Genomic DNA, 27,245 nt, shown 5'->3' on the forward strand with positions numbered 1-27,245 from the left:
GTAAGTGTGTCCTAGTCTGTGAAATGCTGTACCCTACGCTAAAACTGCACTAGTGTGTGGTAGCGTTCAAAACATTCACCAATGCAAAGACCAGCATTGTCAGCATGGACAATAATAACGGGTGTCACGCCTATATCTGCGCTTTCTACAGACACAACATTTTCTGGTGGGCTCATTGGGTAGGGGTACCAGGGAGGACATACGGAAAAAGCCTCCCATGCAGCCGGCTTACTACATTTGGTTGGGGATGGTGAGTTGCAGCGGGCGTTCGTAGAAGCCGGCCGGCTCGTAAATTTTAAATGCTGACACATTTTCTCTTTTATGTAAGTGCATCTACTTTATTAAACCTTTATATCTGTGATACTTCACTATGTGGATTTCATCTTTCTTTTTGGTGACATACTCTGCTATGGTTGCTTGAGAAAGCCGTGTGCTTTGGCTGGTGTGTTTGGAGACTACCTTAAAGGCCCTGGCTGGGTTTGGCCACAAGTACTCTATTTTAGCATATCTGGTAAGAGTCCCCCTTATTTGGTGATTCATATTGGTGGTGGCTTTCCTTGGTGTGCTTATCATCTGTTTCATCTGCGGTACATCACCATATGCTGTGTATATATATTTCTTTCATGCTCCTTGGATCTCGTATCCATCCACATAATTGGAGGAATACCATCTGGACTATCAGCGGCAGTTTCTGATAAAGACCCTTGCTGGGGGATTCCAGCTGCAAGCTTTGATTGCTTGCCCTTCTGGTAAGCGCATAGACATTTTCATCTTTTCACCGGTGGAGGATCTTTGTTTGCCAGTCACGTTTAAAACATCACTCAACAATTTATTCACTTAATTTGAATTTCAATATATATTTATTGTTCTTTGGACACTTATGGACACTATTTCTTAATTCAATTGTCTATTTATTTTCACATTTGGGTAGCGCAACTTATTTGTTTTGTTTTGAGATGCAGCACCGCCTGGATACAGGAGGGCTTGGACGATATCTGGGCAGTTCTCTGGCTCTACATGACTATCTTTTCCCTCGTAAACCATAAAACTACATGTACAGCCTGTAGCCCTGTCACAGAGCTTATACATCTTGACCCCATATCTGGCACGCTTGCTGGGAAGGTACTGTTTGAAAGACAAGCGGCCAGAAAATGTAATGAGGGTCTAGTCAACGCAGACAACTTTATGGGGAGTATACAGGGTTGCAAAACGTTCATTGAAGTGGTTTACGAGGGGCCGAATTTTGTAGAGCCAATCTAATTCAGGGTCTCCACGAGGATGACAAAGTTCATTGCTGTTGAAGTGCATGAGCCGCAAGATCTGCTCGTATTGTGCCCTGGCCATGCTAACTGCCCTGCATGCTTTGGCCAATCACAGCACGCTCTGCTGTGAAAGCCATGATTGCCCAAAGGCAGAGTGCCTTTAGCCAATCATGGCTCAAAGGGTTAAGTCCACACCCACATTATATAAAGCTGCTTATAAGGCGGCCGTATATAGTGTTATAATAACGTGGAGGTTGAGAGAACGTTAGCTAGAGGCAGGTTAGTTAGTAGTGTGCAGGCGGTTTAGTATGTATATCTATATGTATGTCTATGTATATCTTTATATATATATATATATATATATATATATATATATATATATATATTTGTGAATGGTTAGGGGGCACCCCCAAAAAATAGGGAAAACCAAAAGCTCTGCCTCCATGAGAGGCCTCTGGGCGACTGCTGTCTCTTGGCTGTGACAGCTGTTATATAGGCAAGGGCAGGGCCACCCAGTGACATAACCAAGTGTGACGTCAGAGGGGGCGGGGTCATCTGGTTACATCAGCGGGTGGCCCCGCCCTTGCCTATATAACAGCTGTCACAGCCAAAAGACAGCAGTCATCGGGAGGTCTCCAATGGAGGCAGCGTTTTTTCATATTTATTTTTTATTTTTCAGGTCGTGATTGTTGATGGATGTACATTTTTTCTTTTTCTTTTTATGCCAAATGAAAAGTAATATTTTATATTTTATTTTTGGATCTAGCTTCCTCTCTCCAATATTCCTTTTTTTGGGAAATTTTGTACTAACACTTCTGCATATTGAATGTCTAAAATGTTTCCATGTTTGTCCACCATTTAGTGTTGTATATATTTTATTTTATTATGTGCAACCTATCACCTTTTGGTTGCTAGGCAGTTTTTAAGGATGTTTTTTCTTATTGGCCAATTAACCACATTGGACACAGATGAACTGATGACTCACCTCTCACTAAGGTGTACCCATTGGTTAGAAGGGGTACAAATACCCAGCGCTTGTCACTTGGCTCCTATACCTGAGGAAGTCACGTGACCAGTGACGCAAAGCGTCGGGTGAAGCCTTGTGACGTCGGTTCCGGTGGTGTTTTAACAGAAGTATGGTGAGGAGGCCTGTGTGTCACTACTCCCATTGCTTTTTACTGCGGTTTTTATCCTCACTTGATGTAAGCAGTTTTTTTACTAAATAAATTTACTTTCATTTGGCAATATTGCACTATGGCTGTTCTTTGTTTCCTTTGAGCGCCATTTATACAAGAAGTGCCATTCCTTGGAGCAAGCTGTTTCCTCTATATGTGGAATTAGCCAAGATGTTTTGATGCCAAGTTTTGGACGTAGTTCTTCGTCTGGAACCTTATGGACTATTGCTCTTCATTGGAAGTCCCCCATAGTACCCCTTTCCTCCATACTAAACATAATTGATATGGTTATGATCTGATGAGCCTTGTTTGACCCTTGGGTCATTGTTGGAGGTGAGCGGCCAATTCATAAATTTAATAATCGATGCTTGGATAGATGTTTTATCTTTTTTTTTCTTCTATCAAGTTATCTCTATGAGATTTTTGCCTTTATATGAACTAACTCCTACCATTGGGCTTTAGTTGGACTTCATTCACATTTATTTATTTATTTGTGTGTTTGGATACTCAGCATATGTTTTCTTTGAGTATACTACTTTATGGCACATTATTAAATAAGCGCACCATTCTCATCTCTTTCTTTTACATTTATTACGCAGTGTATTTCGAGTACACTACTAAGTGGTTGCAACTAATTCACGGTCACTATACATGTACTATATAAAAAAAAATATCTGCGTTTATTTTCACTATATTCACTGGAGGTTGATGATTTATATTTACTTAAAAATTAGAACATAGTAGCGGGCAAGTTTTCTATTATAACACCCACTAAGAAAGTAAACTTGGCCTGATTTCATCTGCACCCCAAGATTCGTCCTTTTTAGGTGAACCCTTATTTGCCACAGAGTTTGACCACCGGGAAAGTTCCTCATGGTGGAAATCCAATTCCCCGTCACATTAGCAGATCTCCAACTAGGAGATACATTTGCCATGTTTGATCTCCTTCGCTCACAAAAACAAATCCCGCTTGGAGAACATTATCACCTTATACAAATAAGACACTTTTATATCTCCCATTTTAGTGTTACACCTACATCCTTCGAACAGATCTGCTGTGACTCCCCCAGAGGCAAGGGCCTCATTTAAGTTCTCTACAAAACAGCGTTGACTTCATATTTCTCTAGTGAACCTCCGTATAGGAGTAAATGGGAAACTGACTGTGAGGAACAGTTTGCTCCAGAAGATTGGGACACAATGCTGGATAACTTATGCAAATCTACAAAATCCTTGGAAGTTAGGGAAACAGCCTATAAGGTATTGAATGACCAGATGGTATTATACTGCTTCCAGACTCCAGCCATATTCCCAGGAACGTCTGGACTATGTTTCAGGAGATGCCAGATTCCAGGTACCTTTAAACACATATTCTGGGATTGTGGACTACTTTCTCCAAAGTGGAAGAAAGTGACTGCTATTGCTTCTACGATTTCTGGTACTCCCCTACAGCTCACAATCTCAATGTGTCTACTTGGAGCATCAATCCCAGGTATCTTCCGCAAGGTGGAATGTCGTATACACACTATTTCCGTATCCACCTTATGGGCTATTGCTCTTCATTGGAAGTCCCCCGTAGTACCCCTTTCCTCCATACTAAACATAATTGATATGGTTATGATAATAGAGAGGATTTTCTATACCCTGCAGGATAAAATGCACCTGTTCGAGCGTAAATGGGAAGCGTGGAAAGCCCATAGACATATTTTACTACCACAGGACTAAGTTTAAGTTTAAGTTACCAGGCCTTGCATGAGCAATACTCTCAGGTATACCCCTCCCCTACTTCGATATGTATTTGTTATTTTAGACAATAATTGATCAGTATTATACTATTTTCTAATGACTCTTCTGTATTCTTTGTAATTGTTCTTTATTTTTGGTATCAAAGATGTCCCCTTGACGTCAATTTTATGATGTATATTGTCACAAGATTGTATAATTCATATACTTCAATAAACAAAAACGTTTGTAAACAAAAATGAGCACTTTTGATTTTTCATGTTCGTGTCCCATAGACTTTAATAGGGTTCACATGTCGGCTCATCCCTAGCCTCCACTGATGGAAGGGATGCAGGCCTGGCTTCCCATGTGGTCCTCTACCGATGTAAGATACGCAGGCCTGGCTTCTTATATGGGCCTCTACTGATGGAAGGGACGCAGGCCTGGCTTCTCATATGGGCCTCTACTGATGGAAGGGATGCAGGCCTGAGTTTTGTATTGCAGATGTCTGTTTTTCTGTGTGTTAAAGTACAAAAGGCGATCTATGGGTGCTCTGACTGGTTGCAGTAAAGAAATTCACTTGATTACCCCATCAACACAGACAGCGTTGACAGGGGAATCCTTCCTGTGGAGCCATTGTGTTCTCCCAGTGGGAGGAAGTAGCCAGGAAAGTTGTCCCCACCATGAGAAAGTGGTTATTGCTAGTGGCTATGACAACCTCTAGCAATTATCGCATGTAATATCCGGCAGGCTGGTTGCATCCAAGTTAAGAGATCGACTAGGGTACACTCAGTCGGGCCATACATGGTTCAAATCTTGGCCGGTTCAGATTTGAACCATCTATGGCCGGCTTTAGTTGCCCCCTGACATTGGTTTCAATACCTAATGAATCCCTGGACCCGCAACAATATCAGGAAAGTCAGTGTAATATCAGATATCCTGGATATCAACATAGAGTCTGCTATAGCAGCATAGAAGTGCCAGTGACAACAGATGGCTATAGTGTGAAAAAGGTCCTTTCCGCCAGTATTCCAGTAGTAAATTAATTAGACTTTATTGGAACATAAGCATCAAATAACCACTAATGATTTAGGGACTAGATGAAAAGATGGATCCAATAGAAGCACATATTTATGAGATCTCTACCACTCACACCAAAATGAATACAAGATTATGCATTTAAGTGTATGTCATAAAACTGAATGATCATTAAACATGTACCACAATGGATCCATATTTTTTTATTTATTAAGTGCTGCCAGAGCACAAAGTTTCTATTTTACATATTGGAAAAGGTTACAGAATACCTTTCATTCATAAAAGCTAAAACAACAACTCTACATTTGTGTATCCCTATCTACATATGTTTTATATACTTTTATCATTAAAAAAAGTTACAGAATAAGAATAGAAAAAAACGGCCATATATAGAACAGTAGTATATATGTAAAAAATCTGTGCTTTTTGCTATATACATACATACAATAAATAAGACAAATTAGATGACATGACAGTTATAAAAGTATAAAGAACACAATATCAATGTTTCTATTTCAGTAGTATAAATTATTTTAGGCTGTACATTTCATATGATGATCTATACTCATAGAAAACTGCTATGTGTAAGATAGAACAGGTATATGTGGGGGGACTACAACCGTAAATGGATGAGAAATGCTGGCATTTTTGTAACTGCTACTAATACATATAGTGGCTTATTAAAAAGGCAGTGTAAAATTGAATGGCAAGCAATTATCTTCACTGATCTGACTACAGTATGCTTATTTCTTATTGGTCGCTGTGTATTATGGTACATTAAACATTATTTTGCCTTAGTATATAATTCCACTGGCATAATATCATTCTAAATTCTGTATTGTGTTTAGAAGCGTATACTTCTTTACACATCTAAATGCAGCACTAGGAATCAATGGAGCTATACACACACAACTGCTTCTACGTAAGAAAATATGTCACATTTAGTGGCATACAGTAAAATGGACTAGACTCCAGCTTCCCGATCACTGTGATAGACTCTGACTGGTGCAGCCCACGCATGTATCTCCCTCTCTCCTTGCCAGGGGAGAAAGATGTAAAAAAACAAAAGTGTGTGTAAAAATAAATAGACTAATATAAATGTAAAAAATGTAAGGAAAAAAGTGGCTACATCAAGTCAGAATTAGTGTTAGGGTCGGGGTCAAAGGTCAGGATCAGTATATTTTGGGTAAGATTTAATCGCTTGCCGACTGCCTCACTCACTTATACATCGACAGAATTGGATTGACAGATAAAGCAACGTATATATACATTGCTTTGAATCTGCTGCCTAGCGTTTTTATAGCACTGATCGCTGTATAAATGTGAATAGTCCCAAAATAGCGTAAAAAGTGTCCGGTGTGTCCGCCATAATGTCGCAGTCATGATAAAAATAGCAGATCGCCGCCATAACTAGTAAAAAATAAATAAATGATAAAAATGCCATAAAACTATCCCCTATTATTTTGTAGACGCTATAAATGTTACGCTTATTTTGATTTTTTTACCAACAATATGTAGAAGAATACAAATCGGCCTAAACTGAGAAAAAAAATTGCTCTTTTAAAAAAAAAAATGGGATATTTATTATAGCAAAAAGTACAAAATATTGCTTTTTTTTTTTAAATTGTCGCTCTATTTTTGTTTATAGCGCAAAAAATAAAAACTGCAGAGGTGATAAAATACCACCAAAAGAAAGCTCTATTTGTGGGGAAAAAAATACATTAATTTTGTTTGGGAGCCACGTCGCACGTCCGCGCAATTGTCAGTTAAATTAATTCTGGATTGTTCTTTGGTGGTAAGTTATGGTAATTTACAGATAGTTTTTTTTTTTTTTTTATCTGTTTGAGTTTGCCTGCTCAGCGGGGATTCTATCTGCTGATCCCCACTTATGCATAGCAGATACAGACTGCTCTACTCTATAGGTGGTCAGATGTAAACAAGGCCACCTATCCATTTACACCTGACTGCCATCCGATCTGATAAACGGATGGGGAATGGATCCCTATCCGTCAGTTTTTAGTGGACAGGATCGAATGTCTGTTGACACCCACTGCTCCATAGAGGAGACTGGAGGGCCCCCCTGAAAGACTAACAGAGGGACCCGATCAGACCGCCCATGTGAAAGGGCCTTAACACATGTCAAAGTTGCAAAATTGTGCTCAGAACTTAGGATTTGTTTTGATCTCCACCAGGAAGTGGTTTAAATGCTTTGCTTCCATCCCCTAATGCTGCATCCTCTCTCCTACCAGGAGTAGTGTGGAAGTTTTAGTTTGCCTCAGCTGCCCGCAGCCATTGAGGGGCAGAGGGAATGCATAACCCCACCTCCTCATTTCACACTGTTGTTTAGTGGAAATTCAGCACAGCTCACATTTTCCCTGCTGTGTGATGTCCTTCACACTTTGCCCTATCACATTACGGGCGCAATGTGGAGATACCAGCGTGGGAGGAGGAGTGTAAAACGCACTTGTTGTATAGTCTCCTTTACTGCACTGAATTTGCTGCAGCACGTTAGATAGAGTATGACTTATTTTTTGGTTTAAGGACATCCAGCATAATTTCGCTATTTCTTCCCCATCCTTACTGTTCCTAGCCCACCCCTCTCATTCATTGTATTTAGTTATTTTAATCATGGAGGTTCAGGATCACATGGGGACAATACCTAGGGCAGTCTGCCTGGAAATGTCCACTTCTTCAGACTGATATCCACATATCCCAGGAGCCAACCCATAGGACTGAGGGCTCCTGAGAGAAGTACTGAGACAGGGTGCTGTTTTCAGAAAGTAGAGCACCATGCATTGCATAGAGAAGCACAGGGACCCGCTGATGGCGCTAGCTCTAAAAAAAAAAAAAAAAAAAAAAAAAATGGGCAAAACTTCACTCAAAACTTGATGCAAAAATCTAACATTTGTGAACTATATATAAAAAATATCAGTTTTAACATTCAGTGGTTCATAAAGAATAGCGTCCTTAATGTTCATCATAAAATGGTAGATTCAGATCCTCTCTTCTCAGGTGCTACACTTTTTAAAATGTAGCTAATAAAATTTGTTTGCAGCTATATTAAAAAAATATTGTGTTCCAAAAACCAGGCAAAAAAAAACAAAAAACATTCCTTATGTGTTGTTATTGATGAAGTTCTAATAATATAACTGAAACCAGCTTTTCTAATTTTCTTCAGTAGAACTGTTGCAGTAAATTGTTGCACAAGGCCTTCTGCTTGCTGAGTGCTGCCAATGCAAAAAAATGAAGTGTTTTATATTCTCCAACATACAGAAATCCCAGGGTATCACCAGCACCAAAACCAAGGCTGATTGCAACGAAGTCTCCCACTGTAAGGTGCTGTGAAATGGCCATCTTCTTTGGGGAAATGATTTCCATGGTTTTACATTATACATAATGTTATCATTGTGGATTCCTTGTGCTCCCTTCTAAAGCCAGAATTGAATGCATATTGAGACTCTAAAAAAAAAGAAAAATGTAAAAAAAAGAAAGAAAGTTAAAAGTAGTTCCCAGATCACTGATTATTCCCCCACACAGCTAGTGCACCCATAACATCTGATGAAATGATGGAACGGACTTTGGAGAGTAATTATTTACTACATCTACAATGCTAACATGATAATCATCTCTCTTCTAGACATGTGCATTCGTTCTCGTCCGAATGCATTTTCGTTTGAATTTCAGGTATTTTCGTTATCATTTTAACAAATGAAAACAAACGCGCAGAATCCGAAATCCGAAAGATCCGACATAAAAAAAAAGTTTATTTCTCGTTGCTACAATATGGATAGAAGATTAGATATGACGCTGACAATAGCAATCTGTGTCTATCGAACCTGTGGTCGAATGTGCCTAACCTTAACTCTATTAGTCCAAGATTATTCTACATAGAGAGGAAAGATTTGACATAGAGAGAAAAGATTTGACATTATAGAGACAGTGTTGGGGTAGACCATTCGACATGAACGACGAAGATTCGACAAAGCAGGGAAAAATATACAAACGTTGAATCTGTCATTGAAGGCTAAGGCCTTGTACACACGATCAGTCCAAACTGATGAAAACGGACTGAAGTTCAGTTTCATCAGTCCAAACCTACCGTGTGTATGGCGCATCAGACTTTTGTCCTTCAGACCAAAGTTTTAGAACTTGCTTTAAAATCGGACTGATGGACGCCTGACCGATCGGTCAAAACCGATGGTTATGACGCAAAAGCATCGGTTCAAAACCTGCGCATGCTCAGAATCAAGTCGACGCATGCTTGGAAGAATTGAACTTAGTTTTTTTCAGCACGTCGTTGTGTTTTAAGTCACTGCGTTGGACTCGATCGGATTTTGAACTGATGGTGTGTAGGCACATCAGACCATCAGACTTCAGCCTTCAGTCCGTTTTCATCAGTTTGGACTGATCGTGTGTACAGGGCCTTAGACCATCATCAGACCATCAGTCCGTTTTCGTGAGTTTGGACTGATCTTGTGTACAAGGCCTTATGGTGTCTGTCGAAAGTTCTAAGAAGATTCAACAAGCAGCTAAACTGTACGACGCCACAATCATACATTTCTTGTCAAATGCTTGGCCCATAGGCTATAGAAGAATTTTGATGTTGGTTGACTAGAAATAATAATTTATAAATATAATTATTACTAGTGTCATACAACATTAGAATTCTTCTATAGCTTGTAGGCGGAAAATTCGACCGGAAATGTACGATTGCAGCGTCGTACAGTTTAGCTGCTTCGTCGAATCTTCTTAGAACATTCGACAGACACCATAAGCTTTCAATGACAGTTTCGACCTTAATTCATTTGGATTTTCAGACGAATGCATTTTAACGAAACAAAATAAATAAAAACAAATTTCGCGAGTAACTAAATAAATAAATTTTTCAGACGAAAACGAAATTCCGAAACAAATTATTTCAGTGTGCACATGTCTACTCTCTTTTTATACTTTGGAAGATGAACACAATATCAGTAGAATACAACAATGCAATGTTACAAAAGCCATATTGTTTTCCTGAAATTTAATTTGCAGGGATATTAATCTCTTCTCTTTCTTTTTTTGCCCATTCTGCATTTGGCAAGGAAACATCTCTTTTTCCAATGGACAGGGAGGTATGTGTATATTTAGATCTCATGCACATGGGCATAAAAAAAAAAACAACTTGATTTTTTACCTCTAAACACAGTTCCATGTTAGCTTAAGTGGCCATGCACATCAGGCATTTAGATAAGTATTTTAGATAAGTATTTTAGGATTAGTATTTAGAGGTAAAAAAAAAGCACCAAAGCTGTATTGAGAGAAGAGCTTATGAGCATATTTAACATGCAAACATTCGTGCGTATCAGCTTAAATGTATTCCAATGGGCAGAATACATTTATATTCTGCCCAGTAGAGTGCATTTATGCTAAACACCATACATACACAACATTACAGGCATTTTTTTTTTGACAAGTTCTGGCAGAAAAAAATCCAGCTTATTTGGAGCCTAAAGTCACATACCCATGTATATGAGGCCTTAAGGCCCTGTACACACAATAAGAAAGTCAGAAGTAAAATTTGTATGACAAACGATCTGTCGATTATCTGATCGTTAGTGTAGTGCTTTCGACAGCCGATTCCGACTTTCCGGATGACAAAACCTGAAGGTGCAGGCTAGAATGTTTTTAATGCAAGTGAACACAACATCTGATTTTCGTTTAATATGTACAGTTTTTATCTGAAAAAAATCGTAAGAGCAAGAATACGCATGCTCAGAAACGAAAGATCACATTAAAAAACAATTAAACACATTACATCACTTTTGAAGATGTATTCTGTTGTACGAGAATTTCCCTAAATTGAGTAACCTCTTCATTTTTAATATGAGACTAGCACGCAAAAAAAAAAAAAAACGATGATTCGTCCGATAATTTTATTGTGTGTACCAGGCTTTACTTTTTATTCTTGACAAGTGTATCAAGTAAGTTCATATCATTTAAGGTCCATTAAAACATCAGCATTGTGTTACAGTACTTTAATGCATGTTACAGTACACATCAGTGCGCCTTGTGTTCAAAAAATCTGATTTTCTTTTTTTTCCTTTATTTGCAGGTCTTATACGAAGGACCAGGTGTACAAATAAAGTTTTGTATTTTACATTTGAATCTCTTGGGTTTTCCTTGGTATTCCCACCAGGGTAGAGTAAGCCCATCATAATGTGAATTCTGTAATTTCACTTCCTAACTGACCTTCCTTGATTTTTGTCAATTTCCTGCCAAGTAAAGATGCTGAAGCAGCTCCAAATTCAAATACACTAATTACTTCCTATAAATAATATATCACACTGAACAAATAGTGTATATGTCAATGCAGTGTTTTTCAACTCCAGTCCTCAAGGCCATTTCATCTGAGGGAAATCCTGAAAACATGACCTGATGGGGTGCCTTGAAACCCTGTGTTAATGCAACATGGCCCTCTGCACAAGTATACTGATCAATATGTCTGTGTGAATGAGGTCTTTTAACATGCTGCAAATAAGAAACTAAAATGGAAATTTCCCTTGCTTGTTCACTTGGAGGGCCATGTGAACAAGCAAGGAAAACTTCCATATCGATCACTTTACTTGTGCAGGGGGCCATGTTTATTGCCTGGCATTCAGAGATATGCATCATACTCACACATATGTATAGTTAGGGATTTGTGTCAAGATCTGTTTCGCCGTTCACCTGTCATTGATTTGGACAGGCTGACTACACACTAGTGCCTCCCCGGTGGGTAAACATGGCTCTCTGCATAGGTGTACTGATCAGTGCGCCCAATAAAATGTAATCTATCCATTAATACTCTTAACATACTAAAAGTTGTTATAAAATTGAATGTCTGTATAGAAATATGGAAACAGTCGCTGCTGGCTTGTTCAAATGCATTCCTACCCACCTTTCTGCCAAAAATGCACACAGCATGTTGCTGTACTCTTCTAATGAGGCAAAGCCACAGAACATAGTGCGCCTCCTGTATCCGAACACACAAAATCTCATTTATTCCACACTCCATACTCATGAATACCCAACTGAAGATCCCCTCACTTAGCAATGGCAGATCACAGGCGCAAGGGAGCTGGAAAAAAGGGCCAAGCGGCATGCATTCTGCAGATGGCCTACAGGAAACCAAATCTACTATTCAAGGTGATAGCTGTTCCTTGTTCAGGAACAATGTCCTATCTGTCCTCATCTGGCTCTAGCTCCCTCTTTGACACACACCGTGTGGCCTGTCTGACAAAAGCCCCTGCTTTTTATGTGGTGCCAAACGCTCTACTGTGAAAACATACATTTATGCAGTGTACACCAGTCTTTGATTAGCAGCACCTGACTCTCTACAGGCTAAGCAAGCCCCTATGGGCACTAAAAAAATAATTGGCTCAGTCAAGAAAAACTTTTCTAATATATACATACATTGAAAAGACAAACATGGGCTGTTCCTGTAGGAGATACAGCCATTTAAGTTCTCTAAAAACATCTTACAGTTTCTATTAGACATGCATTCGTTTTCGACCGAATGCATTTTCGTCCAAATTTCAGGTATTTTCGTTACCGCTTTAACAAACCAAAACGAACACGCAGAATCCGAAATATCCGACAAAAAAATGCTTTATTTTCGTTTTTGTTGCTACAACAGTTCGATATAGATAGGAGATTTGACATGACGCTGACAATAGCACAATAGCAATCTGTGTCTATTGAACCTGCGATCGAATGTGCCTAACCTTAACTCTATTAGTTTAAGATTATTCTACATAGAGAGGAAAGATTTGACATAGAGAGAAAAGATTCGACATTATAGAGACAGTGTTGGGGTAGACCATTGAAGACATGAACGACGAAGATTCGACAAAGCAGCGAAAAACATACAAACGTTGAATCTGTCATTGAAGGCTTATGGAAGGCTTATGGTGTCTATCGAAAGTTCTAAGAAGATTCGACAAGCTGCTAAACTGTACAAATGCTCGGCCCATAGCGATAGAAGAATTTAAATGTTGGTTGACTAGTAATAATAATTTATAAATATAATTATTACTAGTGTCATACAACATTAGAATTCTTCTATAGCTTGTAGGCGTAACATTCGACCGGAAATGTACGATTGCCACGGCGTACAGTTTAGCTGCTCTGTTGAATCTTCTTAGAACATTTGACAGACACCATAAGCCTTCAATGACAGATTCGACCTTAATGAATTTGAATTTTCGGACGAAAACATTTTTTTAACTAAACAAAATAAATAAAAACAAATTTCGGGAGTAACTAAATAAATTAATTTTTCGGATGAAAACAAAATTCCAAAATGAAATATTTCAGTGTGCACATGTCTAGTTTCTGTTGAGGATATTCCCTCTCTGTTGATAGGCATCTGAAAGACCCTCTAAAGACCTTCTATGCCCATGCCAGTCCTGGCCTGCAGCCAGCTACTATTGCCATACTATTTGCCAGACTATTACTAATTGCACAACACAAATGTACAGAGACTGGGAACCTGTCTTTGATATATCCTATACGCAGCTAATTGCCTAATTGTTTTGTGTTAATGCTCTAGAGCTGATAATTCAACAAGTCTTTAGAATGTCCATCATCCTTGTGCATATCCACAGGAATTGGTTAAAAGCATGGTCTGTTGAGCCTTTTTATAAAAGTTGCCTTACATGTTATACACATGCTCCTAAAACTCCTACTACATTATGTCAGGAAACTTATTACACTGTCCTGGAAGAAAAAGGTGGCGCCGCCGCCGTCCTTGGTGGCATGGAAGGCTTAGGTAAATAGAGCCCTCCATTTTTATAAAGCAACCTACACAAACATAGGGGCACCACAGAAATGTTATCCCCCCTCTCATGGTTTCGGATTAACCACTTATTTGCTGTGATTTATTATTTTTTAAGCTGTTGTAACAAATTGATATAGTCTGAATAAAGTTTGGCGGACGATAGAGGAGCTGTAATATTGCCAGACATGAGAGTGAATGGCAGCGACATCTGTATTTGTTGTTTCAGCAGCAGTTTTTTAGACCTACTTCATTACATTGTGTTGAACTTTATTTTATGCACTGAGTTGCATTATTGAACTATTGTCTCATCATTAATAGACATGGGTGTATATATATGTATATATCTTTTTATGGAGACTTATTTTTTTTTCACAAGATTTATTAGTGCTCTACTGTGAAACTTTAAATTGTTATTTGTTATAGCATGTTATATGTTTCACCTATTTCAGATGTTAGGATCTGCCCAGGCTCACTATCTGCGAATATGTGATTCCTCTTTTTTGGGAAATATTAATCAATTGTGTCGATTTTGACCTCAATATACCATGTTTACAGGTGGGCTGGGTATATATCCTTAATCTCCTGGGATAGAGAATGTTTTTGTATGGTAGCAGGTATATTTGGTTGCTTGTTTTGTTTTCTGTTTTTATGCCTATGACTGCTCTGTGACTGTTCGCTGCTCAGCCATTGTTTGTAACTTTATATGGAAAAATTACTAAAAATTATTTTCAAAAAACAAAAATGTTGCCTTACATGCATGTCTTTTTGATGGTAAATGCCTGTTTGGGAAACCCCTTAATAAACCTATTAAGGAAGTCACTGGTGGAAAGATACTCATAGCCCAGAAAAAGCCAAAGTCTCTTAAAGGGACCTTTTTACTCTTCCCCAGGTGGGAACTTCCAAAGCAGGGCTTAATACCTCCTTTTGTTGCCAGCCATAGACTCCCAAATCCACCAAGTCAGCCCAAAAGCCCTCCTCACAATGAAAGGACACCCCTACTCCTCAGCATTTGCGCCAGTTTGGATCCAAGATGTCCCAGACCTCTTGGTCTATTCTGCCATTTCAGTGGGCTAGAAAATAGACTTTTGCTCCCTCTTTGTTTTTTACCTTCCAATCTGTCAGCTACAGACCCAAAGAAGGCAGATTTATTGACCGCTTTGCACCACTTTCAGGCACAAGAAGTGGTTGTATATCCTTCACATGCCCTAGAAGGTAGTGACAACAGATGCCATCTTTACAGGCTGGATCTGGTCCCCACAAGAGTCTAAACTTCCCATTAACATTCTGGAACTGAGAACAATCAGATTCTTTCTAACACCAGACCTCAACCCAGTCATGGTACAGTTGGACAATGCCACAGCAGTTGCTTACTTAAAGGGGTTGTAAAGGTAAAACATTTTTTGCCTAAATAGCTTCCTTTACCTTAGTGCAGTCCTCCTTCACTTACCTCATCCTTTCGATTTTGCTTTTAAAATGTCCTTATTTCTTCTGAGAAATCCTCACTTCCTGTTCTTCTGTCTGTAACTCCACACAGTAATGCAAGGCTTTCTGGTGTGGAGAAAGCCTCTTGAGGGGGGAGGGGGCAAGCAGGAGTGTCAGGACGCCCACTAACACACAGCTCCTTTCTCTATCTGCAAAGTAGAGAGTGTCCTGACTTGCCTGCTCGCCCCCTCAAGAGGCTTTCTCCACACCAGGGAGAAAGCGTTGCATTACTGTGTGTAGTTACAGACAGAAGAACAGGAAGTGAGGATTTCTCAGAAGAAATGAAGACATTTAAAAGTAAAATACTAACATTGGGAATAAATACAGTGGTACCTTGGATTACGAGCATAATTTGTTCCAGAAGAGTGCTTGTAATCCAAAGAACTCGTATATCAAAGCAAGTTTCCAAATAGGAGTCAGGGGAAACTCAGATTCCATAGATAGTGTATGAAGTACCGCATGTGGCCAGAGGTGGGGTGGCACCAGAGACACTCAGAAAAACTCAGAGACCGCTCAGACGCCCCCGCACCTCTGGCCAAATGCTGCTCATCTTGCAAAACAACGCTCAAAACTGTATCAGGATTTAAAAAAAATAATAGCTCATATTGCAAAGCCCTCCTAAACCGCATTACTCTCAATCCAAGGTATTACTTGGTATTTACTTGGTATTACAAGTTATTAATGTAATAATCGGACAACACAAATATTTTTTTCTTTTTTTACTTTTGAAGACAACCATGAATCCACATAATTGTAATTTAGCTAGCATACATGTTTATGTTCTAATCATTTCTACAAACTCTCATATTTTAGGCTAATCAGTTAAAAAAATGAACGTACCTTGATTTATTTTTCATGTTTAGACAGAGTGGTCATTCCTCTGCTTTTTATCACCTTTTCTATTCTGTAATTCTGATGCTTTCATTTTCTTTTTTGTTTTCTTATCAATAATAGACTGAATCTGAGCAAGGTCGAGAGATACATTGGAGGAAAGTAGAACTTCATAATTTCCAAAGATTTTGTGGAATAACTGTATATGTTCATTATAAAAACCTCTGAGGTTTGCAATGTCCTCTTTAATGGAGGGAATTGAAGAACTGAATTGTTTTAATGTAGTTTCAATGGTATCATTGCTATAAATATTTCTTTCAGCAAAATAAGACTCCAGCTTGTTCATTTTCTCACTAAGATTCTTTATGTCCTTTTTCAAGATGGCAACATCATTATAATCAGACTCATCAGTATCCCTTGATGCTTCATGGCTTGGTTCCATATGAGCTAAATTACCTTGCTGGAAGGGACTATAATCGTTCTTTCCCTCAGTGTGTTGTTCAACATTGAAGACGGTGGCTGTAGCTGGTGTACTGTCTTTCTGTATCTGCATCTCCAGGAAATTCAGTCGGTCGGAAATAGAATCAATTGTTATCTGATGCCTGTCTATCCTGTCCACATTATTACTTAGTTCTTCATAAATTTTTGCTATTGATACATGCATTGCTTCAGGGTTATCTTCTGAGAAAACGTCTAGAACTTCTTCACCCAGCAGTGCTTCTAGAACTCTCTCATGTCTTATTGCGTCTTCCAATAGAGAACTGAATGAACTGTACAGATGTTTGATATGATTATTAATCTGATCATTTTCTAACCTGAGAATTCTAACGTCATCAGTAAAGTTTGTAGCTTGAGATTGCAGCTGAGTGGTGACAAGCATAAGCTTCCGTCCCTGTTCTTGTTGGGCTGTTAGAGACTGACGGTTAAGCTGGAGTTCCAATGAGAGATCTTCAACTGAATTTTGCAATGATATCTTTGAACTTCCTTCTTTTTGTTTCACATCTTCAATTCCATACAAAATGTCTCTATACTGGTTAGAGAAATTCCTCTGTATTTCCACAAGTGCAAGAATGTCTGCGTTCATTTTGTGACAGTCGCAATCCTTGAATAGCTCATCAATACTATCTTGTATACTGGCAATAGTGTAGTTGAGTTCCATTATTTGTCGTTGAATTAAGACTTTGTTTTCCTCCATAATGAGACTTTTCTCCATGAACTGAACCTGTACTCTTTCAGTATTTTTCTTGGTCTCTGTGCGAAGCTCTTTAATCCATTTTTCCAGAGTAGAAATATTCTCAAAAATTACATCTTGCTCTGTTAGTAATTCTTGAAGTTCTTTCTCATGCATATTTAGAGTATCGTTAATCTGGGGACTTGTAATTGATACAACTTCCCCTTCTCTTGATCCACACTGTAATGTGATATTTTGAGATATATCTAATAGATCATCCTGAATTTGCTCCTGACCCCTTCGAAGTTCACTAATGCTAAAGTTCAAATAGGAATACTGTGCCTGTTGCATCTTCAAATTCCTCTTTAACTTCATGTCCGTGTCTGTTTTAAGCATGGTGAAGTTAAAGTGGATTACAGCCTGCTGTGTATGAAAATGGTTGGCCATTTCCTGTTTTAGCTGCTCAACTTTGTCCACGTTTTCCTGAATCTTTGATTCAAATTTTGTTCCCAGCTCATAAAGGTCTTTCTTGGGTACAGTGTTCTCCAGGAATGTATCTAATCTCTTTCTGTTCGATTCAACATTTTCAGAGAGGTTCTTGACCATATTATTCAGATTCTGGAGACTTTTGTTGAAGCTGTTCCACACAGGGTTAAAATGAGCCTTTAGGAAGTTTTCCACATGTGGTAAAAACACATCCCGGAGGAGGCGATCATCTACTTCCAAAACTTTAAGAAATGAAAAACAATATATAATCTTATGAATATGTGAGTATTTGATATCAACATTTTTGAAATAACTGTTTAGTCTTTAGGGGTGAGCTCAGGCATGTTTGAACACAAACTATATGCTGGGTGTCCAGTGCTTCCCTGTGCAATTAAGAGGTGGGCTACCCCCAGGCTCACCTGCCCTCTGCCTATCCATTATAATGCATGTGCTTCTACTATGGAGGCTTTCAACATTTTGAGTTATGACTGCAGGGTGTTGTGAAGTGGCTCTGCAGCTTATGCATGTATTTGCAAATGTGTGCAGACTAAATACCTGTTTTTAACACATAATGTTAGACAGTATAATTCAGTTGGTGGCAGGCTGGTTGGTAAGTTGACCTGGGAATTTTCTTTTGTTTTGTTTGACATGCGTAGCTGTTCCAAGGGGCTCGTTGCAACAAAGGTCAGGTTCTCACTGAGAAGCTGTCCTAGCCAACAGCTAATCATAGGCAGGGGAGGCTTTCCCTACCCTGGATCCACATGTTTGCAAGGGGCATGTAAACATAAGGCTGTGTGCAGGGAGTGCATTTGTCGCCTATGGTTGGCTGTTGGCTTTGTCGAACACGCGTGAGCTCACTACTAGTAAACATGGTTAGCATGGTCTGGATATTCACATGTTGCACAATTTGCATTATTTAGCCAATTGGTATGCACTAGCTAGATTTTTCTTAAAGTGCTTGTCTAGGCAAAAACATTTAGTACATCTGTGCAGTACATTCTCGTTTACCCATGTTTTGTTTCTTTGAAAATGTTGCAAGAACCAAAGAATACCTATTGATCCTGCTAGCAATCCAGTGAGCTCTTAAAAGAGAAGTATGGGTTTTATTTTTGATTCATACTTACCTCAGTGGATGGAGCATCAGACCGATGCTGCAGCTGTCCCCCGCCGTCTCTGCATTGAGAACCGAGCCACCGAACATCTCCGATGGCTCGTTTCTCACAGTGGAGTAATTTGACTGGCCTGCACAAAATTCTGACCTCGACCCAGTAAAACACAGCTGGGATGAATTAGAACAGTTGAAGCTGTTATAGCTGCAAAGGGTGGGCCAACTCAATATTGAACTGGGATGTCATTAAAGTTCATGTGCGTGTAAAGGCAGGCGTCCCAATACTTTTGGTAATATAGTATATGTACTTTTTTTTTTACCAGACATACATTTAAATGCATTAAGTGATCATCTAAACAGAGATTATTCCTTATTGTTAAATTGCTAATGCGCACTTAAAAATGTTGGGATAAAACGGAATAAAATAGAAAAAATACATCAGTACACAAACCTGAGCATGGTCAATGACGGACAAGTTCACATGAGTTGTTAATTATTGGTGTCTTGATAAAAAAAAATTGTTATACTAGACATTTTTCATACTGGTGCCCAGTCAAGACTCAAAGATGGTCCATATGGTCAGGGCTGTATTTTTTATAGCAGCATTTATGGGACCAAACCTAAACATTTACAGTGGGTATAGAAAGGAATCACTTCCCCCTTTGAAAAAGATAGACACAGTTTTTGTTTTATCCAGCTGTATTTACTTACATGCAACGTATAACATCCAAGTGAAAGATATAACACCAACGTGTCAGAAACACAATTTAAAAAATTCTAAAACCGAATCACTGAGTTGGAAAAAGGACCACTCAGCTCTTAAAATGACTTGTAAACTCAATCAGGTGTAGCTTATCACCTTCTAAATAGCACTCAAAGCCATTTGACTATCAACTGTGATCAGCTGTAGTCATTTGGATTAGCTCAGCAAGAAAAGAGCCTTCCTGGAGCATTTCAGACCCTGGTGGTGCAACTGAAGCAAACAATCAACTATGGTTGGCAAGGCACTGTCAAAATATCTCTAGAATAAAGTTGTGGACAAGCACAAGTCAGAAGCGGGATACAAAAAAAAATTCTAAGGCTTTATCAATGCCTAGAAGTGCAGTGAAGTAAGTACATTTTTAAGAATTTTTAAGGTCACTGTGTGCATGTGACAACAATATCACAAATTCTCCACAAATGTGGCTTGTATGAGAGGGTTGCAAGAAAAAAAGCCACTCCTCAAGAAAGGCCACATGTAGCCATGAATGAGCTCTGCCAAAATGCACCTTGAAGATTCTGAGGCCACATGGAAAAAGGATTTAGGGTCAGATGAGACTAACATTTTTGGCCTCAACGCCAAAGACATCCAATACAGCTTACCATCCAAATAACACCGTTCCTACAGTAAAGCATAGAGGTGGAAATATCCTGTTATTCAGGGGGGTTATCTGCAGCAGGTACTGGGGCACTTGTCAGGATAGAAGGAAAAATTTATTGGGCAAAAATACCGTCAAATTCTTGAGGAAAATCTGCTGCCCTTTGCCAGAAAGTTGTCAATGGGAAGAATTTTTACCTTCCAACATGATAATGATCCAAAGCACATAGCAAAAATGACCACAAAGCGATAGAAGGAGAAAAGGGTGAATGTTCTTGCAGGGCCTAGTCAGAGGTCAGACTTAAACCCCATTGAAAATCTGTGGAATGACTTGAAAACTGCAGTACACAACCGGTCATTATCAAATTTAGCAGTTCTGCAAAGAAGAGTGGGCAAATATTGCAAAGTCTAGATGTGCATAGTTAGTACTGTAGAGACATATGCCAACAGACTAAAAGCCGTAATTAATGCAAAAGGTGGTTTAACAAAATACTGACACTAAGGCCGCGTACAGACATGCAAACATGTACGATGAAACCGGCCCGCCGGTACATGTCTGCCCGGGGATTTCTGTATGGTGGCTGTACTCACCATCATACAGAAATCCGCGCATAAACAATACGCGGGGCGTGGCCGCGACGTCGCCGCGACGATGACGCGGCGACGTGGGCGGCCCTGCCAGTTCAAGGCTTCCACGCATGCGTCAAAGTCATTCGACGCTGTTACCCGCAAGGGGTGCTCAGGGGGAGGGAGCCCTCTCCCATACCCTGAGAAACATCAGTAATAGGCTATTACCCTCCGATCCGTCTCTACTAGTCTGTTTAGATATGTTTTAATACATGTTAATATGTTTTACTATGATGTTGATCAGATTGCCAACTTCAGGGCTAAGGCCCTCCATATGTCATGCTATATTATATTGACCTCTGATCTTTAGTATATCTCTGTAAAGTAAAAGAAATATGAAGATATGTACTTGCGATAATACCTATGTATGCCTTATCACTTCTTAATAAAAACCTATTGAGTAAAAAAAAGTCATTCGACGCATGCGAGGGATGGCGGGCGCTCGGACATGTACGGTAGGTCTGTACAGACGATCGAACATGTCCGAGCGGACAGGATTCCAGCGGGCTGTTTCTAAACAAGTTTGGAAATATTTGCCCGCTGGAAAAAGGCCCGGCGGGCAAATGTACGCTGGAATCCTGTCCGCTCGGGCCTACACACGACCGAACATGTCTGCTGAAAATGGTCCGCGGACCTGTTTCAGCAGACATGTTTGGTCGTCTGTACGGGGCCTTAGAGTAATTACAGCTGAATAAAACAGGCTGCAAAGGAACAAGTGTGATTATTTTATAGGGGATGATTCTTTTCTATACCCTCTGTACAAATTGTGATCACTTTTATTTTGTTTCCCTCTTCTCTTCATCTTTGCATATGGCTTAATTCAGCAAAACAATCAGAGGAAAAATGACAGTTCATGCAAGGGGACCCACAAACATCTTACAACTGAAGGAGTTTTGCATTGAGCAGAGATCAAAAATGTGATCAAGCCAATGTCAGAGGTTGGTGAGCAGTTATGCAAAATGCCTACAAGGAGTCAACCAGTTTTCTTCTATAATTTCATCTCAAACAGTAGATGCAACATTGTATGATTTTTCCCCCTAAAAAGAAAAGCTTTCTATATTTACCTTTATCTTCGGCAGTGTCTGTTTCGTTGTGGCTCATGATAAAGTCAGTAGAAATGTTATGTCCCAAAGCATTCTGTAGCTCCATGAGATGACTGGTAGCCTGGTGAATGTCATTCTGTATATCCTCCAGCAGACTTTCTTGGCTTTCTACTGCTTGAATGATTTCTGTTTCCTCTGAAAAACAGTACATGATGACCATGTGTCTAGGCAAGATCATGGGGGCTTCCAGGTGTCTGGAATTCCCCAGTAAAGGAATACACATTCTGAAGTTGAAGAAAATTAGGGCTCGTTCACACCAGTCGCTCTTTGGCAACCCAATGGCTGGTGTGTGGTACAGTGTGACCCAAATCAGCAGACTGATGGCGGATCACACTGTTCCTTTTTTTTTTATAAAAATAACTTTATTGTCACACAGACCTCTCATAAAATGTAATTGCCACCCATGCAGTAAGAGTCAGTGGTTGGCCTAGTGCTGTGCTGAAAATAAGTACTGCATGCAGTGCTTTTTATTCAGCAAATCATGCCCACACACCAACGCAACGGAGTGGTGTGAACTGGGCACATAGGAGACAAGTTATTTTGCTTTGTTCATGCTGTGGGACTGCACTGGAATAGTTGCCTAACACAGTGAATGTACACAATTTGAGTTGTCACCAGAACAGGAATAGAGGGGAAATCCTGTGGCAACTCTCTAGGAGTGGATTTCCTTCTGATTGGAAAGATATCTTCTCACTTTCTGTTAAGTCTACAGGAACAGGAAGTGAAGGAAAAGCATCTTGATGAGACTCAGATGACAAAAAAAAGCACACAGCATCTTTAGCTTTTCTCTAGCCACAATAGAAAAAGCTTTAGATATACTTTAACCACTTAAGCCCCGGCCACTTTTTGCGATTCGGCACTGCGTCACTTTAACTGACACGTGCGAGGCCGTGCAACATGGCTCCCAAACAAAATTGACGTGCTTTTTTCCCACAAATAGAGATTTCTTTTGGTGGTATTTGATCACCTCTGCAATTTAAATTTTTTGCACTATAAACAAAAATAGAGCGACAATTTTGAAAAAAAATCAATATTTTTTTGTTTTTGCTATAATAAATATCCCCAAAAAATATATAAAAAAACATGTTTTTCCTCAGTTTAGGCCAATACTTATTCTTCTACATATTTTTGGTAAAAAAAAGTCGCAATAAGCGTTTATTGATCGGTTTGTGCAAAAGTTATATAGCTGGATTCATAAGGCGTCGTATTTTTGCGCTACGCCGCCTTAAGTTAGATAGGCAAGTACTGTATTCACAAAGTACTTGCCTCCTAACTTACGGCGGCGTAGCGTAAATGGGGCCGGCGTGTTAATGGGGGGTGACATGACGTGATTGACGTTTTTTACGAACGGCGCATGGGCCGTGTACATATCCCAGTGTGCATTGCGGCAAAGTATGCCGCAAGGATGTATTGGTTTCGACGTGGACGTAAATTACGTCCAGCCCTATTTACGAACGACTTACGCAAACAACGTAAAATTTTCAAATTTCGACGCGGGAACGATGGCCATACTTAACATTACTAGTCCAGCTATTTGATGGAATAACTTTACGCCTGAAAATGCCTTACGTAAACAGCGTATCTTTACTGCGACGGGCGCACGTACGTTCGTGAATAGGTGTATTTAGTTATTTACATATGTTACGCCAAACTCAATGGAAGCGCCACCTAGCGGCCAGCCTAAATATTGCACCCTAAGATACGACGGCGCAGGCTGTCGTATCTTAGATAGGTTTAAGTGTATCTCAGTTTGAGAATACACTTAAACTTAGGACGGTGCAGATTCCGAGTTAGGTCGGCGTATCTACTGATACGCCGGCCTAACTCTTTCTGAATCCACCTAACAGCGTCTACAAAATAGTGGGGATAGTTTTATGTCATTTTTATTAATATTTTTTTTTTTTACTAGTAATGGCGGGGATCAGTGATTTTTATCGTGACTGCGACACTATGGTGGACACATCGGACACTTTTGACACAATTTTGGGACCATTGTCATTTTTACAGCGACCAGTGCTATAAAAATGCACTGATTACTGTGAAAATTACATTGGCAGTGAAGGGGTTAAGTGTGCCGTAGGGAGTGCTTCTAACTGTGGGGGGGGGGCTGTGTGTGACAGGACAGTGATCACCGCTTCTGATTACAGGAAACTGTGGTCACTGTCCTGTCACTAGGAAGACTGGAGAAATGCTTGTTTACATCAGCATTTCCCCCTTCTTTATCACCGTGACACTATCGTGGGTATGCCCGCAGACATCGAGTTCACGGGAGCCGCGGTTGGAGTCAAGGGGCTCGCGGCGGCAGAATACAGGCTTCTTAAAGGGGACATATATATCCGTCCTATTGCCTGCCCGTGCCATGCTGCAGATGTATATCTGTGTGCGGCGGGCGGCAAACGGTTAAGCTACTTACCTAGAGCAAGTAGTAGATGACATTTACTGAAATTAAATATTGATTTTAAGTGGATTGATCTTAAAACCTAAGTTTAGCTAAAATGAAAAAAAAGAAAATTCAGCACAAGGGACATAACTTACAGGTAGTATTATGTGTCCCTTGTGTTGATTATTCTTCTTTTAGAAGAAAGATTTCCCTCCTTCCTGAAGAAGCGGGTTTTATCCTGCAAAGTGCATAGAAGATATCTATATGTTGGAATCATTGATGGAATACTATACACAAAGAGGCACATAATTGTGAAGTGGAAGGAAAATGATAAATGGTTTTCAATTTTTTGTACAAATACATAACTGAGAAGTATGGTGTGCCTTTGTATTCAGCCCCCTTTACTCTGATACCCCTAACTAAAATCTAGTGGAGCTACTAACTAGTAAAAAGAGTCCACATGTGTGTAATTTAATCTCAGTATAAATACGGCTGTCCTGTGAAGCCCTCAGAAGTTTGTTATGGAACCTTATGCCGCGTACACACGATAATTTTTCAGCATGAAAGAAAACGTTGTTTTTCATGTCCAAAAAACAACGTTTTCCCAACTTCATCATTAAAACGACGTTGCCCACACACCATCGTTTTAAAAAAATTATCTAGCAAAGTACGGTGACGTACAACACGTACGACGGCACTTTAAAGGGGAAGTTCCATTCACCTTTGGGCTGCTTTTAGCTGATGCCGTGTTAGTAAAAGACGATTCGCGCTTTTTTGTCTGTTAGAGCGTGATGAATGTGCTTACTCCATTATGAATGGTAGTTTTACCAGAACGAGTGCTCCCATCTCATAGCTTGCTTCTGAGCATGCACGTTTTTTTTTCGTCGTTTTAGCCCACACACGATCATTTTTTACAACCCGAAAAACGACATAGTTTAAAACGACGTTAAAAAAATGCAGCATGTTCGAATTTTTTTTTTTTACGTTTTTCAGAACCTGAAAAATGATGTGCAGCCCACACACGATCATTTTAAATGATGTTTTTGAATCGTCTTTTTACGGCCGCCCCTTTGCTCGTTCCCTGCGCATGCTCCCGAGCGCGCAGGGGGGAACTGCTGTGCTGGCCGTGTCCCTTGGACACAGCCAAACACAGATCGCAGTAAATAGCCAATCACAGCGGCTATTTACAGCGCGATCTGTGCGGCCAATGAGAGATGATCTCATATGTAAACATATGAGATCATCTCTCATTGCCGGCTCTCCCCTCCTCACACAGACGCCGCGTGTGAGGAGGGAGAGCCAGAGAAATCAAAGTAACCAGCGAAAAAAAAAAGGAAATAGAGAACATGTTCTCTATTTGGCCCGACAAGTTCCTCGTCGGCTTCCTCGCTGAAAAGTGTACACACGACCGAGTTTCTCGGCAGAATCCAGCTCCGATCGAGTTTCTGGCTGAATTCTGCCGAGAAACTCGGTCGTGTGTATGGGGCCTCAAACTTTCACACAGACCAAATAATTTCCCAAAATTTGGGGTTATTTTTATCAAAGACGTGTAGCAGTATAAATTGTGGCCAACATTTATGAAGAAATATTAATAATTTGCAAAATTTTATCACAGAAACGGAAAAAATTTTTTTTTTCAAAATGTTCGGTCTTTTTTCATTAATAGCGCAAAAAATTAAAAACGCAGAGGTGATCAAATACCACCAAAAGAAAGCTCTATTTGTGGGAAAAAAAGGACAAAAAAATCATTTGGGTACAGTGTTGCATGACTGAGTAATTGTCATTCAAAGTGTAAGAGCACCGAAAGCTGAAAATTGGTCTGGTCAGGAGGGTGTTTAAGTGCCCAGTATAGAAGTGGTTAAAGCAGGGTTAGGTTATAAAAAAATATCCCAAGCTTTGGAAGGAATATGGCACAACTGCAAACCTACCAAGACATGGCTGTCCACCTAAACTGACAGGCCAGGCAAGAAGATCAATAATGAGAGAAGCATCCAAGAGGCCCATGGTAACTCTGTAGGAGCTGCAGAGATCCACAGCTCAGGTGGGAGATTTTTCCTGTTCAAGCCTTCTGGTCTTTGGACCTCCCAGGGTGCACTACATGGTATGTAATACTACATGCAAGAACCTTCATGGACCTTTATGGATTAGTAAAGTAAAGACCAATTCTTGTTAAAGGGGTTGTAAAGCTTTGTTTTTTATTTTCTAAATAGCTTCCTTTAAGCATTGTTGGTTCACTTACCTTTTCCTTTCTATTTCCCTTCTAAATGTTTTTTTTTCTTTGTCTGAATTTCTCATTTCCTGTTCCTCCTCTGCAGAGGCGCATTGCGGGCGGTATTGCCGCGGTTTCCCATTGTTTTAAATGGGAAGGAGCGGTATACACGCCGCTCCTCTCACCGCTCCAAAGATTCTGCTGGCAGTAGATTTTTTTCTCTCCCCCAAGCGCATCGCCCAGGCTTTCACATTGAGTATGCAGTGCAGGAGTTTTCAGGCGGTATAGCAGCGCTATTTTTAGCGCTGTACCGCCTGAAAAACTCCTCAATGTGGAAGGGGTCTAAGAGATTATACTAAGGAATACCCACTCCTTGGGTAATTAATGTAATTAAAAAATTGTTGCTTTAAAAACCCTTTAATTTGTTCGAGTTGCCACTGAAACCATATTCTCTTTTATGTTTCTAGTGCTGTATTTGTGAATGAAAGGCAGAAGAT

At 39.7% G+C, this 27,245-nt stretch overlaps 1 protein-coding gene across 1 annotated transcript in view; it reads right to left on the reverse strand.

Moving 5' to 3' along the window:
* Nucleotides 1–8,042: 8,042 nt before the first annotated feature.
* The window catches only part of MMRN2 (multimerin 2), a 48,326-nt gene continuing 29,123 nt past the window's right edge, over nt 8,043–27,245 (reverse strand). The window contains exons 5-7 of the mRNA XM_040320528.1: nt 22,121–22,294; nt 16,317–18,206; nt 8,043–8,653 (exon numbers count right to left, since the gene is read on the reverse strand). Of these exons, the coding sequence (XP_040176462.1) occupies nt 16,336–18,206; nt 22,121–22,294 (2,045 nt within the window). The 3' untranslated portion in view covers nt 8,043–8,653; nt 16,317–16,335. The remainder of the gene's footprint in view (nt 8,654–16,316; nt 18,207–22,120; nt 22,295–27,245) is intronic.

This window comes from Rana temporaria, chromosome 8, assembly GCF_905171775.1.
Source record: "Rana temporaria chromosome 8, aRanTem1.1, whole genome shotgun sequence".
Taxonomy (NCBI): Eukaryota; Metazoa; Chordata; class Amphibia; order Anura; family Ranidae; genus Rana; species Rana temporaria.